Source organism: Capra hircus, chromosome 6 (assembly GCF_001704415.2).
Source record: "Capra hircus breed San Clemente chromosome 6, ASM170441v1, whole genome shotgun sequence".
In the NCBI taxonomy this organism is placed as follows: domain Eukaryota; kingdom Metazoa; phylum Chordata; class Mammalia; order Artiodactyla; family Bovidae; genus Capra; species Capra hircus.
Genome location: NC_030813.1, coordinates 56,226,710 through 56,245,152, shown reverse-complemented (window position 1 = coordinate 56,245,152; position 18,443 = coordinate 56,226,710). Strand labels below are relative to the sequence as shown.

Sequence of the window (18,443 nt, the reverse complement as noted above, 5' to 3'; positions counted from 1 at the left end):
GTATGGAAATTTAGTATATGCAAGAGATAACATGGCAGTTTACAAGACCATGTTAAGTGTCTTCCAGTAGTGTGTAAACTTCTTCAGGGCAGAGGTCCTGATTACTTTGTCTTTATCTTGGCATCCCTGGTGCCAGTGGCAGTATTGAGTATTTACTGGGAAATCAGTTGGCAGTGTCATTTATTGAACACCTGGAATCTGGTTTGGTATATAATTTTCCATAAAATTATAAACTAATTCTCACACTGGCCCTTGAAATAGGTATTATTCACCCATTTTCTTATGAGGTAACTGAGCCTTCAGTTAATTTTTCTAGGATTACATTGGCTGTGCACTGGGATTTCATTCCAGTTCATTTGATTCTATAGCACACTTTTTTAACCACTCACTTAGTAAATGTTCCTAAAAGTGTTGATGGTGTATATAAGAAATGGAGTATTTCTTAGGAATGTAGAAAGGTACCAGTTTTTGTATACCATTGTAGCTTTAGCATATTTTGCTAATTTTCGACATTTAAATGAGAGGAGTCTGCTGTCTTTGCAGGAATAGAATTCTTTTGGAAGCCATAAGGATAACTCCAGATAAGAAACATTGGGCTCAGGTTTTACTTAAATTGTGTTATTTTTATACATTTTTGAGAATCTTTTGATGTTCATTTAGTTCTAAGTGTAAGCTTTGTATCATGTGAAAGGCTGGTTATTCACATTGTGATTCTTGAGTCTTTGGAAATGAGAATTGAAATAATGGTACAATTAGTAGTAAGTAGCTTAGCAGGCAGGGAAGGCGATGGCACCCCACTCCAGTACTCTTGCCTGGAAAATCCCATGGATGGAGGAGACTGCTGGGCTGCAGTCCATGGGATCGCTAAGAGTCGGAGACGACTGAGCGACTTCACTTTTACTTTTCACTTTCATGCATTGGAGAAGGAAATGGCAACCCACTCCAGTGTTCTTGCCTGGAGAATCCCAGGGACGGCGGAGCCTGGTGGGCTGCCGATTCTATGGGGTCACACAGAGTTGGACACGACTGAAGTGACTTAGCAGCAGCAGCAGCTTAGCAGGAGCTGATTAAGACAGTAAATGGTATCTATGGATTTCTGGTGATCAAATTATAAAACGAGATAAATTATTTTTAGACCAGTGTTTTTCTTTGTGGTCCTTGCCTGAATTGCAAATAGTAATTGCAAGATTCTGCAGTGTTATAAATGAAACTGTAGATTATATAATCCAAGATTCTCTCTAGTCAAATAACATCTAAATGATATTTAGTATATTCCTTCATGTAGCATAGAATATATGTCTTTGTGGCCAGTGATTTTAACCTAATTTCTTTACTCACGAAACATTTTGTATAATTCCTGAAAGGAGCATGATTCTGGCTATGTGTTCCTGATGTGAGGTGCTTTGTTTCTATTTCCCTGGACATGTACCCCCAACCTCTACCCCTTGCCAAATTATCTGATGTAGTTGATGGGTTCTCTTTGTCCTTGCATTGGGCTCCTTCCTTGAATTCCTGTCTGATCCTCTTGGGAAGGCTGGGTTGGGTGGCGCTATGCTGGTGGCTTAGATGGTAAAGCATCTGCCTATAGTGAGAGAGACCTGGGTTTGATCCCTGGGTCAGGAAGATCCTCTGGAGAAGGAAATGGAAACCTACTCCAGTACTCTCACCTAGAAAATCCCATGGACGAAGGAGCGTAGTAGGCTATAGGCCATGGGGTCGCAAAGAGTCGGACATGACTGAGCAACTTCACTTCACATGCTGGACACTGGAACTCAGGATCTCTTTGTAAGTCCTGTCTCTTGGGGGCTAGGTCAGAACTAGCCTTGAAGAGCAGTTCTTCCTTATCAGCTCACCAGTAGGTCTCCCATAGAGGTCTCGAAGTAGAAAGCAAGTCCCACCAGTTGCCCTTCCCTGTGAGTCATAGGTATGTCTTGTGAGTCTTAATGATCCTTCCAGGAGGATCCTCCTTAGTACTCAAAGCAGGAAGGGTGCAGGTGTCTTTTGCTACGAAAGAGGTACATTTCTTATCCTCCTCCCTAGTTTAATGATTTTCATACATATTTCATGCAACTATTTTATCCTTGGCACAGGTCACGAAGCCCTGTCTTTTAGGTGTCATGCCTTTGAATATTTTGGGGAAGGAACAGTAAAGAAGCAGAGGTGTGCAAGGTTGCACTGTGGTTGGAGTACATCTTTTGTAATATAAGTCTGAGGACCTATGTTAACTGTTGAAGGGCATTTTTCAAAAGTATGTGTTCTAAACCTGAAGTCACCAGCCTTCTGTGAACTTTTTATTAAAAGTAAAAATTATAGATATTTTTCTCTGGATGTACATAGACATGATGATACAGACATTAAAAATGGATCTGCTATTTTAGACTTTAATGGTGAAACATACATGAACAAAAACATACAGTTAAGCAACTGTTTGCTACATTGAATTAGAAAAATACTGAAATTCATCTCATCCTCATGTTCAAGAAAACCTTTATATTTCATGTAAGTAGCAAAAAAATGCTTAGCATTGTAAGATTCAGATTTTTTCCTTTAAAATGGCTTTTTACAAATTCTATGAAAATGAGTTGATTATTTCAGTATTTGCAAAATTTTTACTTGAATGCCCATCAATAACAATGAATCAAAGTTTTTAAAACCTATTTTTAATCAGAGGACAATTGCTTTACAATGTGTTGGTTTCTGCCATATAGCAACATGAATCAGCCATAGATGTACATATGTTCCCTTCCTCTTGAACCTCCCTCCCACGCCATCCCACCCCTCTAGATTGTCACAGAGCATTGCGTTGAGCTCCCTGAGTCATGCAGCAAATTCCCGCTGGCTATCTGTTTTACATATGGTAATGTATATGTTTCAGTACTGCTCTGTCCATTCATCCTGCGTTCTCCTTCCCCCTCTGTGTCCATAAGTCTGTTCTGTCTGCATCTCTGTTGCTGCCCTACAAATAGATTCAGCAGTACCATTTTTCTAGATAATGAATCAAAATTAATAGTTAATCGCTTGACTTACTGTTAGAGTATAAAGGTATCTATCTGTGTGATACTTTCTCAAGTGAAGAGACATTTGTACTCTTTATTCATAATGTTGAAAGTCCTGCTTTGTTTGAAAAAAAATTTTGAACTGTAGCTTCTGCTAGTTGATGAAAAGGTTTTACAATAATGATGTAGGCTTTTGTGTTGTGATCCTTGTGTAATTTTTATTCTTATCCTAAGGACTGTTTTGGAATTTTGTAAATTGAGACTCAATTATTTGTTCATTATACATTTCATATTCTTCATCTGAGCTATAGTTAATGCACCCTCGTGTTCTCTGAATTCAGATTTGTGGGATTTAGTCAGACATTCAGTTCAGTTCAGTTTAGTCACTCAGTCGTGTCTGACTCTTTGCGACCCCATGAACTGCAGCACGCCAGGCCTCCCTGTCCATCACCAACTTCTGGAGTTTACCCAAACTCATGTCCATCGAGTCAGTGATGCCATCCAGCCATCTAATCCTCTGTTGTCCGCTTCTCCTGCCCCCAGTCCCTCCCAGCATCAGGGTCTTTTCCAATGAGTCAACTCTTCGTATGAGGTGGCCAAAGTATTGGAGTTTCAGCTTTAGCATCAGTCCTTCCAATGAACACCCAGGACTGATCTTTAGTACTGGTTGGACCTCCTTGCAGTCCAAGGGACTCTCAAGAATCTTCTCCAACACCACAGTTCAAAAGCATCAGTTCTTCGGCACTCAGCTTTCTTCACAGTCCAACTTGCACATCCATACATGACCACTGGAAAAACCATAGCCTTGACTAGACAGATCTTTATGTAACCTCAAAACAGCTTTCCCCTGCTGCTAATGATTCCAGTGTTTTTCTTTTGAATTCAATAGTGTACTGACCTATAGTTAGTCTGTTGTAGTTAGTATGTTATGAATTGTAAGAACTGTATTTTTTTAAAACAAACATTCTGTGTAATGATATGGTCCATCTGGGGTGTGTAATTGATTATTTTTTTTGGTGTGGGTGTCATGCCCACATAATGGGTAAGTGTAGATTATAAAGAGAGATCTTTAACATTAATTAGCATTTATGCCACTGCTTTTCTTGAAAGGCAATTTTAATGATTTAAAAATATGAGAACAAATAACATCTGTAGGTAGTTGAAGATTCACTTTGATAGTTATTTCTTTGAAACTTGGTTCACATAATGTTATTGTAAAAGTTGTTAACATCCATGCATGTATTTTATGCAGTATCTGCTGTATAGTACTTTACTAAATGAAAAAAAAAAAACCAATTTATTCTGCTAGTACATTGTTGACACTTTTTTACTCTTTCAAACAGTGTTCATACTTTTAAGGACTTTAAGAAACAATAGTTCATATTATCAGTTTACCAGGAAGACCAATCATTCTTTTCTCTAATAAAATAGTTGTCTCATTCTAGCTGAGTGTTTGTGTTGTGTAAGGCACACCTTATGCTCTTTAAAAGCATCATCTCATTAACCCTTATGATATTCCCAGGCAGCAGACCTAGTTTTTATTCCCCTTTAGTAAATGAGGAAATTGGACTCAGGCCTGTTGAATAACTTGACCAAAATCACCAAAGCATAGTAACAAAACAGGATGATAACTACTGCTTTTCTTAGTGGGTTTTTAATTTTTGAAAATCACTGATGCTTTATATTTCAAATTTAATAGCAACCTGCAGTTTCTAGGAAAATTGATGGGAGAATAATAGAGCAGAAAGGAAAGAGCATGGGCTTTGCACTCAGGATGGAATTCACCTTGAATGCTGGTTTTTGCCTTCTATTAGCTATGCCACGTAGGCCAGAGAATCTCCGTTCCTTATTGGTAGGATTAGGACACCAAGTTCTACCTCATCAGTCTATTAAGGAGATGAAATATGAGATGTAGATACATAAACTCTTAACAAAATGCTTTGGGCATAGTAGATATTAGAATATAAAATAGCTTGAGATAATTTATTTATAGATATATGAGAATAAATGGATAATCACCAGTTTTAAAAACAGCTTGTTTTCTGTGTTGAGCTAATTTTCATCTTCAGTAGATCAAATGAACTTGGTTGATAGATTTGGTAATTGCTTGCAGGTGGATACTGAATTGCAAAATCAATACAAATCATTGCATACTTTTTTCTTTATATTTATAAAAAGTAAGCCAACAAAATATGCTTTAAAATACTACTAATGGATGTACTTAAAAGAATTAAAAATCTTTTTTTTAAACTAATTTGCATTTTTTTTTCCAGGAAGTTAAAGTTAAGTTTTTTATTAAGCATGATGGTTTTGAATAGGTCTTATAGAGCTACGCTGCTGGAGTTTGAATCCCAGGTTTGTTACTTAAGAGCTGTGTGACTTTTGGAAAGTAACTGCTTTGTTTGCCAATTTTCTTCTTAAAAAGTGCAGATAATAATAGCTCTTACTTCTTTGGGTGTTTGTGACTAAATGCACAGACATACACATTGTGAGTGTGTGTGTGTGTATTTATAAAATTTTGAGACCTGTGTCTGATACATAGTAAGTGCTCAATAAGAATTAGCGGTATTTATTATTAGCAGAAGTTATCAAAGATGCAGAAAATTTGAGTGCTGCTCTAATCAGGGGTTCAAATTATTAATATATATTTGTGTCAGTGACATACAAATTCAAGGAAATGATTATAGCCATATCACAGTGTCAAGAATCTGGAGATAATGAACAAATAAAGGATGAATTATTTTGCAACACTTAGATAAACTTGTATGCCCTCTCCTGTCACAGACAGCTTCTATCCTGACTTTAAATAATGATTATTACACTCATACTTTAAAAAAATATTGTACCTCTTAAGTATATCCCAAACAATATGCTACAGTTTTGACTGTCTTGTGGACTTAAAAATGCAATCATACAATAACTCTTCTTACTGAGTTCATTTTGCTTAACATTGAAAGTTCTCTATGTTGATACATACAGTTACAGACTATTTTCATTGCTGTATAATAATTCATTGTATGGCTATACCATGATATCCATTCTTCTATTATATTTCATATGCTCCACATAGTCTAGTATTTTATATATAAACAATATACTTACATGTGTAAGTTTATAACTAACTTACATAATAAAATAGACTGATGCTAAATATATATGTTGATGAATTTTGACAAGTATGAATACCTATGTGAGCACTACCACAATAAGAATAGAGACCATTTCTATCGTTCCTCAAAAATCACCTGTGCACATAGGTAGTAAATTATTCTATCACCTGCATTGGGCAACCACTGATTTCACTGTAAATTAGTTTTTTCTGTTCTAGGATTTCATACAAATGATGTCATACAGCAGATAACGTTGTGTTTGATCTCTTTTATTCAACCTGATGTTTTTGAGATGCATCTACATGGCTGTATGTCAGTTTGTTTTTGTGGCTATTGAATGTTGTTCTTTTGTGTGATTCTTCCACAATTTCTTTTCACTTTTGCATGCTGACATGTACTTGAGTGGTTTTTCTTGGGGCACATCCTACATGTATGTCTATTGAATACATACCTAAGAGTAGAATTGCTGTGTTCCATTTTGGAAGGTAATACAAAGTGGTTCTCACCATTGAATGGTTATGTTCACTTACTTTAACACCATCAGTGTGTGTGTATTCCTTTTGGCTCATACCCTCACAGCATTTTGTTATTTAAAAACTTTCAGCTGTACAGGTGAGTGGGTAGTGATATTTCATTGTGATTTTAATTTGTATTTTTCTGATGACCAGTGAAATTGAGGATCTTTTAATGCATTTATTGGCCATTGGCCAGTTTCTGTCCTCTTTTATGTGGTGCCTTTTGAAGTCATTTACCCATTTTAGGGAAAGGGAGTTGTTTTGAATTGCTAGCCTACTTTCACTCAGCATGATGATTCTGAGATTTATTCATAGTATGTATAGTAGTAATTAATGTGAACATAACTAGTGAGTGCCCACGTCCTTACCTTACTTCTAGTCTTAGGGAAAATGTTCAGTCTTTAATCACTGATTACAATTATTATTTTAATAAATGCCCTTTATTAGGTTGAGGAAGTTTTCTTTCTTTCCAATTCCTAGTTTGCTGAGAGCTTTAGTGATGGATAGATGTTGAATTGGGCAGTTGGTTTTTCTGAATCTATTGCCATGAGAGTGTGATTTTTCTCCTTTATCTTCTTAATTTGCTGAATTATATTCATTTTTTCCTGTGAAATCAGTTTTGCTTTCTTGGGATAAATTTTACCCGGTAATAATATATTATCCTTTCTATGTATTGTTGGATTTTATTTGCTAATAGTTAATGATTTTTTGCATGTTAAGTTCATGAGGAATATTTGTCTAACATTTATCTGTTTTGGTTTTGACTGGTTGTATATCAGTAATACTGGCCTTACAGAATGAATTAGGAAGTCATTCTTCCTTCTCTTTTTTCTGAAAATGTTTATGTAGACTTGGTGTTTTTCCTTCCTTAAATGTTTGGTGGAACTTACCAGTGAAGTATTTGGGCCTGGAGCTTTTTGTGGGTAGGTGATTAATTGTGAAATTCAGTTTTCCTAATAGATACAGGGATATTAAGAATTTTATTTTTCTGTCATATTTGATCATTTGTGTCTCTAGGAATTTTTCCATGTCATCTAATTATTGAATTTATTGACAAAGTTTTTCTTAATAATCTGTAATTTTCCCTCTTACGTTTGTAGAACTTCTAGTAATGTGTTCTCTCTCACTCCTGATACTGATAATTTGTCTCCTTTGTGTCACACTTGTATTTTCCTTGCCTGAGGTTTCTCAATTTTACTGGTCTTTTCAAAGAGCCAGCTTTTGATTACAGTGATTTTAAAATTTTTGTCTATAGCCTATTTCATTACTGTGTTCTTGCAGTTATTTGGGCATATATATGTAAGAGAAGTTGAGGACACTGTCCTGATTCTTACATTTAACTGGGAAAATAGAACTCTTTCATATAGTAGTTGGTGTTATCCTGTTTCCACAGTGTTTTCCTCTGTCATTGCTGTTATATTGTATTCTATTTAATTACCTGTAGTATCTCTTTCCCAAGGCTGTAAGATCTTGGAGAAAAGGTCTTACATATGTTCAATTATACTCTTAGAACTACACAGATTTTTGATTAAGTATTGTGAAGCTAAGACAAAAATGTCATAAATACTTCAGCAAATATGTTCACTTTTGTGAATTATAAAAAGTGAAAAGCAAATACTTGTAAAATCCATTAAAATCACTTTCTTTAAGGCTATTTAGAAAAATGCATTTATGGAATCTGGCCATTGTATTTTAGTAAAATCAAACTTATTTTTGAATATTGGTTTTTCTACCGAAGAGAATATATGTGCCTACAATTAATCCTTCACTCAAGATAGTTACATCTGGTTTACATATGTGTTTTTAATGGCTCTATTTTTCCCTTTGCTTTAAGCTATTTCCGTGAGAGAAGAAATGTTGCTACCTCAACTGGAAAGTCTGTGACACAGCAAAGTGAGTCTCCTATTTTAGTCTGTAAATTAGTTACTACTCATTTGGTAGTCTTACATGTGTTAAAATCATGATCAAGAAGGCAATCCACCTGTGGAATAGGGAGTAGTGGGAATAACTGTCTACCAGGGTTCATAGTACTCCAGACACTTTTAAAAATGAAAAATAAAAACTGTGAGTGAATGTAAAATATATTTTACAAATAAACATTCTGCTTTTAATCTTTCTACAAGTAGATCAATAAAACCTGACTTTGGTTTAAAAAAAAAAAAAAGTGAATGAATGAAAAACAGTAATACACACGCAGACTCCTGGAAATTTGCACATGTTAATGTAAGATTTTTTTTACAATCTTCGTTTATCATTAACTACAGTCAAAGGCATTTAACTAAGTTACGTGGTTTCTGAGTCTGAACTACAGGGTGTTTATTTATGGAAAGTAATTTTGCCATGGTAACAAGGAAGGGTGACATTCATTGCTCTGGTCAACCGCTCACTGACAGAGGCTTTTCTTTCTTCTTTTTGAAAATTCTACTTATGCAAGTTCAGGAACATTCTTCTCAATGATAAGTTAGCAAGCACTTGGCTAGTGAGCCTTTAAAAGAGTTTGCAACAGCAGAAAATGCAAGTGTTAAGAATTCTTTATTGTAGATCTGTGTAATTGAGGGATAGTGGAAATTCTCTTGAAATAATTTATTTCCAGGTGTGCTAGCAGTTATGGTGTTACAGGGATTATATTAAGTGGCTTCTGGCATTTTGAATGCTATTAACATCTAGCTGTCAGTGAACTTTTAATGATCATTTGTTGAAAATTACAGTAAAGATTAATTTTCTGCCATTATTTAGAAATTAACATTTTACATATATTGTGACAATTTCCATTGTATGGGGAAATGTGTTTAGTTATATTAATGTGGATCTTTGAGGTTAGCAAGGACAAAGATGACACATCACACTTGTGATACGTCTTAGTTGTGAAGTGAGGGATGTATACAGAAAGAAAACCACAGTTAGAGTTGATTTGGAGGTAAGAATTATGAGCATAATTTGGACTCTCAGGATAAAGCTGAAATTATGATATTGTTATGAAATAATTAAATATATGCTTTTGAAAAAAAAATTCACATTATTCTTATCTTTCCATCTAATTCTGTCATTCCCCCAAAAGATACAAATGAAGAGAATTCATCTTCCATTTTACCTTATGGAGAGACCTTTCTCTTGCAGAGACTAGAAAATTCCAAGGTTAGTCCCATACATTTTAATTTTTTTCCATATTCAGTTCTTTGCTTTTCTGCCTTTACATGCCTCTTCATTTTCCTTTAAGCTGTTTGAAGAATGTGTTATATGGAAGAAAAATTTCTAGTGAGTAAATTTCTGTTCAGTAAAATCATGGTAAATAGATATGTTAAAATATTATATATATATCACAAAAACACATTTTAGTTTGTTTTTAGGGATACAGATCAGTGAATTTTCAAAATTTACCACAAGCTACTTTAAAAAAAAAAAAAGAGAAAAGAAAAACCTCATTCAAAAGTAAAGCAAACTGACAAAAGCCCTCAATTTTACTTTTCCTTATACCCAAATACAGACTTCTATTTCCTCTCCAGAACATTGCTCTTTTGGTATTTTATTTCTTGGTCAAGATTAAGTTGGAAGACAAAAAATAAGTGGGGAAGTAAATCAGTTTTTAGCATCTTATGTTCTTAGTAGAAAATATGTACTAATGATTTAAATAAAATACTGAAAAGGCATCAAAAGACTGTGTTTACTTTTGTCTTGCTAATTAAGTTGTTTTTGTTGAAAACTGAGCTAAACAATAGACATTTGCTTAATAAAACTAAACCCACATGCTGTGGATCTTTGTAGAATATTGTGACCCTGAAAAGAAAATACATTCTTTTTTATAGAAGAGATCTATAAAGAATGAATTTTGGACCCAGGAAGAAACACTCAAAGGGGAAACAACTACTGAAAGAAACTCATTTTTTGTCAAATCAAGGTATGAGGACATGATTGATAATGATTAATTCTTTTGAATAGAATTTTATACACGATTAATTGTTCAACTCTTGTTTATATTTATAAGAAAATAATTTATATTGGAAATTTCAAATCCTTTATTTTGATAGCAGCATTCATTTTAATAATTTAGAGTCTGTAAATTGATTCTATAATCTATAGCACATTATTTTTGTCTCTTCATAATTGAAACCATTTTCCCCTTTTCAGAGTGGCAAATATGTGGTAACTATGTTTGCACTTTAAAGACAGGAAGTTATCTTAATGTGAAGAAGAAAGGGGCAATGCCAAAAATGTCACTATGTGAGGTACAGAATTTTTACAGATGTAATGTAGAAGTTCAGCAGTGATAAGCAGCTTGAAAATTATCCGGTTATTTGTATCATTATCCAGTTATTTGGATCAACATGAGGTTAAACAGTATGTAAGGCACCAACTTAAACTTTATTTTTCCTCTGTTTTATTAGCACTTGATATAGTGCATCATTACCTAACATTTGTCTTCTAGTTTATGCTTTATTCTCAAAGGCTGACACTGTTGAGGGTTTCCTTAAATTGAAATAAATAATTGAGTATCTTCAGTAAGCGTTTGAACCTATTACAATGCAGAATATGGAAGGAGCCAAGTTAATCCTTCTTTAAGGAAGCAATGGTGGCTCAGCATTAAAAAATCCACCTGCCAATGCAAGAGACACAGGAGATGCAGGTTCGATCTCTGGGTCAGGAAGATCCCCTGGAGGAGGGCATGGCAACCCACTCCAGTATTCTTGCCTGGAGAACCCCGTGGATTCTCCCATGGGCAGAGGAACCTGGTTGGCTACAGTCCATATCGTCACAAAGGGCTGGACGTGATTGAAGTGACTGAGCACTCAAACACGTGCACAAGGAAGCAGTGGATTTAGAGCTCCATGTCCAGAAGGGTGTAATTTGACCCCTCAGCCTATCTGTTTCATTGATTAGCAAAAACTTCTTTGTACTGAGTTTTGTTATACATAAATGGCTGAGCGAGTCTGTTTTTTCTTAAATCTGTAGGAAAATAATCACCAATTGTGTATTCTCGTAAATATTACACATTACACAGCTTTTACCTTCTGATATCCTGGACCTTTCTTATTTTCATTAGCTACTTTCTAAGTCTAGTTTTTCCTCATCTAGGTTTTTTCCTTAATCTTGCAAAATAATACTAAAGATTTCACTTTGTTTTATTACATGATGATGGAGCAGAGGGTCTTTGGAGTCCTTCTGTGGAGAGGCAGAGAAAGGATGACAAGTGGAAATAAGATCTCCAGTGCCTCTCTCCACGATGTTGTGGTTTAAGATCTTGCTTGTTAAGTGGCTGACCACATACTGGTGGTGGTGAAGTTTAAATTGTGATGCAGAGAACACAGCAGTCTCCATCCTTAGTACTTACACTCAACCCCCAAAATAAACAGAACAGATTAAATGATATATAAAAGAAAAAGACTCTACTTCTTGTAGTATATGAATACGTATTGAAATATGTCTTAGGATAATGAGAGAGTTCTATTTTTCTCAAAGAGTTTTAAAGATTATCCAGATTCATTAATTGAGCTCAGATTATCTTGACCTTAAATTTCTGTAATTGGTTGTTTATAAATAGAAAAAGTCATCTATGGCTTGTCACATACAGTACTTAGAAAGTATTAATACCATTCTTTTTCCATTTAGCATATATGATAACAGGACGGAAAATATAAGTGAAGACAAAGTAGAAGATATTTGGATACCTCGAGAGGACAAAAGCAATCTTCCTATAGACTCTGCTTCAGAATCAGAGTATTCAACAGTAGAAGAATGTTTTCAGAGTTTAAGAAGGAAAAATTCAAAGCCATCTAAATCAAGGACTCAAAAAGCAGTGAATTTGGACCCTGTTAATAGGCACAGTTATCCACTAAGCTCAACAAGTGGAAATGCTGATTCACCAGTTGTTTCCTCAAATGTAATATCTCCTTATGCCTGTTTTTATGGATCATCTACAAGGAAGGTTAAATCCGGATGGCTTGACAAACTCTGTCCCCAAGGGTATGTGTTCTTTCTTTTTTTCTTTAAGGGCTTATTAAAAAAAAAAAAAAAAAAATCAAGTGTATCCATTTCTAAACCTGCTAGGTTGCTGCAGCTCCTCCCCACCCAACCATATGCATACAGAAACAGTTTTGAGAGACTTTGATAGCATTTTTGCAAATGCTGTTTCTTTAGATATATGAGGGACATGTGCCATGTACTGTATGGAATTCTGGGCTAAAAGATTCTGAAAGCAAATTAAAACTGAAAGTCCTGATTTCACATCTAGATCCTTAATGTTAGTTTCTAACTTTGCACCAAAATGCCTATCCTGTGTTTCAATTTGTAGCAAAGAAAAACAACACAGATTGAGTTAGTATTACTCGGCCCACGCTGTTTGGCTTTTGCTCATATTATAACAGTGTTCTGTTTGGGAATACAAGGCTTATTGTAGTTAGGGAAAAGTAGGTCATTGTTAGATTTTAGGCTTCACTGTTATAGATATATTGTTTTGAGTTTTGAATGTTGCACAAAAGGTCAGAGTCCCTTGAATATTATACTTTTAAAACAGATTTATCATTTCAGATGTTGACAAAGAAATGTCTGTCTTTACGCATTTTATAGTACTGAGAAATCTTTGGAGAGGGATTATGTTTAATTAGAATTGTTTTCTGAATTTTGAGTGTCCTTTTGAAATATTTACTGGAAATGTTTCTCATGAATTATTAAATTATTTTGGGATTAAGAAGAGGTGGCAAGAATACACAGAAGAACTGTACAAAAAAGATCTTCACGACCCAGATAATCATGATGGTGTGATCACTCACCTAGAGCCAGACATCCTGGAATCTGAAGTCAAGTGGTCCTTAGGAAGCATCACTATGAACAAAGCTAGTGGAGGTGACAGAATTCCACTTGAGCTATTTCAGGTCCTGAAAGATGATGCTGTGAAAGTGCTGTACTCAATATGCCAGTTGGAAAACTCAGCAGTGGCCACAGAACTGGAAAAGGTCAGTTTTCATTCCAATCTCAAAGAAAGGCAATGCCAAAGAATAATCACACTACTGCACAATTACACTCATCTCACATGCTAGTAAAGTAATGCTCAAAATTCTCGAAGCCAGGCTTCAGTAATACGTGAACCATGAAATTCCAGATGTTCAAGCTGGTTTTAGAAAAGGCAGAGGAACCAGAGATCAAATTGCCAACATCCGCTGGATCATGGGAAAAGCAAGAGAGTTCCAGAAAAACATCTATTTCTGCTTTATTGACTATGCCAAAGCCTTTGACTGTGTGGATCACAATAAACTGTGGAAAATTCTGAAAGAGCTGGGAATACCAGACCACCTGACCTGCTTCTTGAGAAACCTGTATGCAGGTCAGGAAGCAACAGTTAGAACTGGACATGGAACAACAGGCTGGTTCCAAATAGGAAAAGGAGTATGTCAAGGCTGTATATTTTCACCCTGCTTATTTATCATATATGCAGAGTACATCATGAGAAACACTGGGCTGAAAGAAGCACAAACTAGAATCAAGATTGCTGGGAGAAATATCAATCACCTCAGATATGCAGATAACACCACTCTTAATGGCAGAAAGTGAAGAGGAGCTAAAAAGCCTCTTGATGGAAGTGAAAGAGGAGCGTGAAAAAGTTGGGTTAAAGCTCAACATTCAGAAAACTAAGATCATGGCATCTGGTCCCATCACTTCCTGCCAAATAAATGGGGAAACAGTGGAAACAGTGGCTGACTATTTTTCTGGGCTTCAAAATCACTGCAGAGGGTGATTGCAGCCATGAAATTAAAAGACACTTACTCCTTGGAAGGAAGGTTATGACCAACCTAGAAAGCATATTAAAAAGCAAAGACATTACTTTGCCAACAAAGGTCCGTCTACTCAAGGCTATGGTTTTTCCTGTGGTCATATATGGATGTGAGAGTTGAACTATAAAGAAAGCTGAGTGCTGAAGAATTGATGCTTTTAAACTGTGGTGTTGGAGAAGACTCTTGCGAATCTCTTGGACTGCAAGGAGATCAAACCAGTCCATCCTAAGGGAGATCAGTCCTGGGTGTTCATTGGAAGGACTGATGTTGAAGCTGAAACTCCAGTACTTTGGCTACCTGATGCGAAGAACTGACTCATTGGAAAAGACCCTGATGCTGGGAAAGATTGAGGGCCGGAGGAGAAGGGGATGACAGAGAATGAGATGGTTGGATGGCATCACCGACTCAGTGGACTTGGGTTTGTGTAAACTCTGGGAGTTGGTGATGGACAGGGAGGCCTGGTGTGCTGTGGTTCATGGGGTTGCCAAGAGTCGGACATTGCTGAACAACTGAACTGAACTGAAGTCTCTCCTGTTCAAGTTGGTGTGGTATGCGTCCTTATGTTGTGCTGGTTATCTTACTCTTCCTTTGAAAAGAAGCATCATTTCTGGAAAGCATTATTTTCACCTAAAATAAATTTTATCAGCAAAAAAAATACCGGAAGAACAATTAGTTGACTAATGGAAGAAATAATATTTCTTAAGAAAGAAAGAAAAATGCTGAGCACTTTTGTGGTTAGTAGTGATATAGTTAATATTTCAGCAAATCAGATATAGACTAAACTGAAGCAGAGTACTTCTTAGTATCAGGTATTTTTGTCACCTTTCTGGTTCCATTCGGGTGACAAAATAGTCAAATGTGTCTGTTTTCATCAATCATCAATATTATTGGTAAATGCATAGTCAGATTGGAAGGTATGAGTCATTACTCAAATAAACACACCGGTGGAATGAAGCAGTGAGCTGGAATAGTCTCAGATCTCTCATTTCTGTAGAACTTAAATATTAGGGAGATCCCAGCCCTCTAAGCATCACTGGAAGATTTCGCAAACTCTTACAGAGCCCCCAGCAGCTGTGATTTCCTGTGTGATCTCTGACGGCACCTTGGTCTACAGGGTTAGTATGTTTATGCTCCAGGCACTTGAGAAAGCGTCACCATTAACTTGTCACCTCTGGGACAGTTAGAACGTTATGTCTCTCTTTATCAGAACTCTGACTTTCATCCTTTCTATTCTGAACCAGCCGAAGTTTAGAGGATGTAATTTTCTGAGATTTTTATTTTTCCATTTTAGGGAAAATAATTGAGTTTTCTGACTTCAGAGTCTTTTTCCAGTAGACAAGGATAGGAAAGTAAACAAAGGAGCTTGTTATATCACCAAGAAATTTGAAAGCTCTTCTCTATGATTATATTACTAAAACTTAAGAGAAATATGTGTAATTGGCCAAGAAGCCTGTGTTTATTAGACCACAAGTAGAACTGTCCATTTTTCCTTTTTCTAATTAGACTCTGTAGGCTGTGGTGAGAGCGTTTGATGCTTATTACTTAGACAAAATGATGCCTATCCATTGCTTACGCAGAGGGTGCTGAGCTTTATATCATGGCCACACAACCTCTTTGGTGCAGGTGGCAGTGATTTTGATGGTGTTCTAAATTCTGTAGAGAAAGTATTAGCAACCTTTTTCTGTAAAAGCTCAGATAATATGTACTTTAATCTTTATAGCCACATGATGTCTGTGGGAGTTCAGTAACTCAGCCATTGGAGCATGAAAGCAGCCACAGAGAAGGTGTAAACTGGTGAATGAGGCTGTGTTTCAATGAAACTTTATTTATAAACACATCTAATGGGCCATGTTTGGCTTGTGGGACATAAGAGTGTGAAACTGATTCAGTGGTGTGGCTGAAAGCTCATACCAGCTTCCTCCATCTCACTTGGGCCCCATGTTGAAAATTATAACCTAGATTACAGAAGGGGAAAGCTGCTTTATTATTCTATCAAGTCTAGGTCTAATCAGAAGCAGAATCCCTCTTTGAGGGGCTATCCACTTATTCTTTCAGCCCTGTGTGCTTATAGCCAGAGAACAACATATACCTTACCTTCATATATTATACCTTCCTCAAGGTCTTGCTCTAAAGTCTCCTTTGCATTGAGGCCCTGACACTAAAGTTAATATTATCACTTCCCCCTCTCCCACCACCCCATCACTCCCTTAACTGCTTTGTTTTTCTCATCGCTCAAACACTAGCATTTATTTAATGCATAAGTGCTCCATGGGGACACTCATCTCTATTGGGTTTTGTTTACTGCAGTATCCTCAGCAGCTGGAAGGTTGCCTGGCAGTGGTAGATAACTCAGTATTTCTTGTGGGATGAATTAGTAAAAAAAAACCTGGTGTTAGACATCATTTCTTTTCAGTTTTCCTAAAATATCTATTTTTTTAAAAAAATTTATAGTAATAGAAACTAAACTCCAAACACTGTAATGATTGGAAATCTACCTATTCTATTGATAATGCTGGTGTACATCAGCAGAGCAATGGACTCTCAGTGTTTTTACTGAAATTCTGTTTAATCCCTTAAGATAAGTACAAGTGTTGTCAGAACAGTTTAAAGCAAATAATAACCATACTCAGTTATCCTTCTCCAAGTAATGTTTGAAACTGTCCTCGGTCATGAGTGACATTAAACAAAGTAATCAAATTCATAATCTGGATTTATTTTACATGATTGAGTGTCTGTTTGCTTTGAAATGGAAATGCCAGGTCTGAATCAACACACAGTATGTGAAAACTGCCCAATATTTAGTAAGAAAATAATTGTATAACACCATGCAACTAGAGAAATATGGAAACACTTCCAGCTGAGCTTAAAGTATGAAAATTTATTTAAGTATTTGAGTGAACTAATTATAATATAGATTTATGCTATTGGTTTTAAAAAATAAATGAAAAAAAAAACGTTAGTAAAATGTTGAACTTGGGCCTGTTACTAGTGTTTCAAACAAGTCAAGCAAATGAAAAATAAATAGTCTCGTGCTTTAAAAAAAAAAAAAAAACCTACTGGTTTTGAGGATAAAATACCAAGTCTCTTTCCTTCCTCTTTCCTATTTGTAACTCATAAGCTCAGGCTTTTCAGTAAGCCTGAGTAGATGCAAATATGGAAGACTGGATAGAATTTATTACAAAATTTCCTGAATATAGAACTCAGAGGAAGAGTCCTGTGAATTGCTCTAAAGAAAAGAGAAACATGGTTGAATGTGCTTCTGGGAGAAGCACAATTGAAATATCCAAGAATATCTGCAATTAGAAAACCCATTTGACTTCTTAACCTGTTGTTCCCTAAGGATGTTTGTGTGTTCACTACTTGCTATAATGCACCAAGCATATTTATAAACAACTGCAGTGTATCTCAAGGAACTTGCATTTTATTTGCCAAGATGTTTAACGACTTTGTTTGCTTGTTGCTGGTGTTCGGTCAGTAAGTCGTGTCCGACTCTTTGCGACTCCATGATCTGCAGCACACCAGACTTAATTCTTCTTTAAAAATTATTAATTTTTTAACTATAGAGAAGCATTGTGTAGAAATCTGAGTCTGGGGCAGCAGGAGCTGAACATTTAAGGCTAATACAACAATGTGTGAATATAATACACTTAAATTAGGGAAGAATACAATGAGCAAAATGCATTCCATGTCTTTTTTGTGTCTTCCTCTTAAGGCGGAAAAAAAATACAAAGAAAGATAAACTCAAAAGACAAAGTATAACAGTTGGTACAGAAAGGTCCACAGAGTATAGAATCATGAGGTTGCAGAGGGGCTGAGAAAACATTTCTTCAAAGATCATCTCGGGAGGAGGAATACCAGCTCAATGACCTTTGGAAAATGCCAGTTAAAACCATTTTAACTGGCATTTTTAGCTGAAGCACTTTTCAGACTAGAGGGAGTGAAAAGGCACTGATATGGGTGATATCTGGATGTCCTGAAGTCTACGAGATAAATAGAGGGATTAGTTGAAGTTATTTTATGGAAGAAACAAATTAGACTCTAGGATCAGGAGGGAAAATC

The 18,443-nt window shown here is 35.8% G+C and overlaps 1 protein-coding gene across 5 annotated transcripts in view; it reads left to right on the top strand.

Annotated features, from left to right (window-relative positions):
• The window catches only part of ARAP2 (ArfGAP with RhoGAP domain, ankyrin repeat and PH domain 2), a 245,788-nt gene that overhangs the window by 63,610 nt on the left and 163,735 nt on the right, over positions 1–18,443 (top strand). For all 5 annotated transcript variants that reach the window (XM_018049360.1, XM_013964577.2, XM_013964575.2 and 2 more), the window contains 4 exons: positions 8,456–8,514; positions 9,680–9,756; positions 10,425–10,516; positions 12,226–12,579. In XM_018049360.1, coding sequence (XP_017904849.1) covers positions 8,456–8,514; positions 9,680–9,756; positions 10,425–10,516; positions 12,226–12,579 — 582 coding nt within the window. The remainder of the gene's footprint in view (positions 1–8,455; positions 8,515–9,679; positions 9,757–10,424; positions 10,517–12,225; positions 12,580–18,443) is intronic.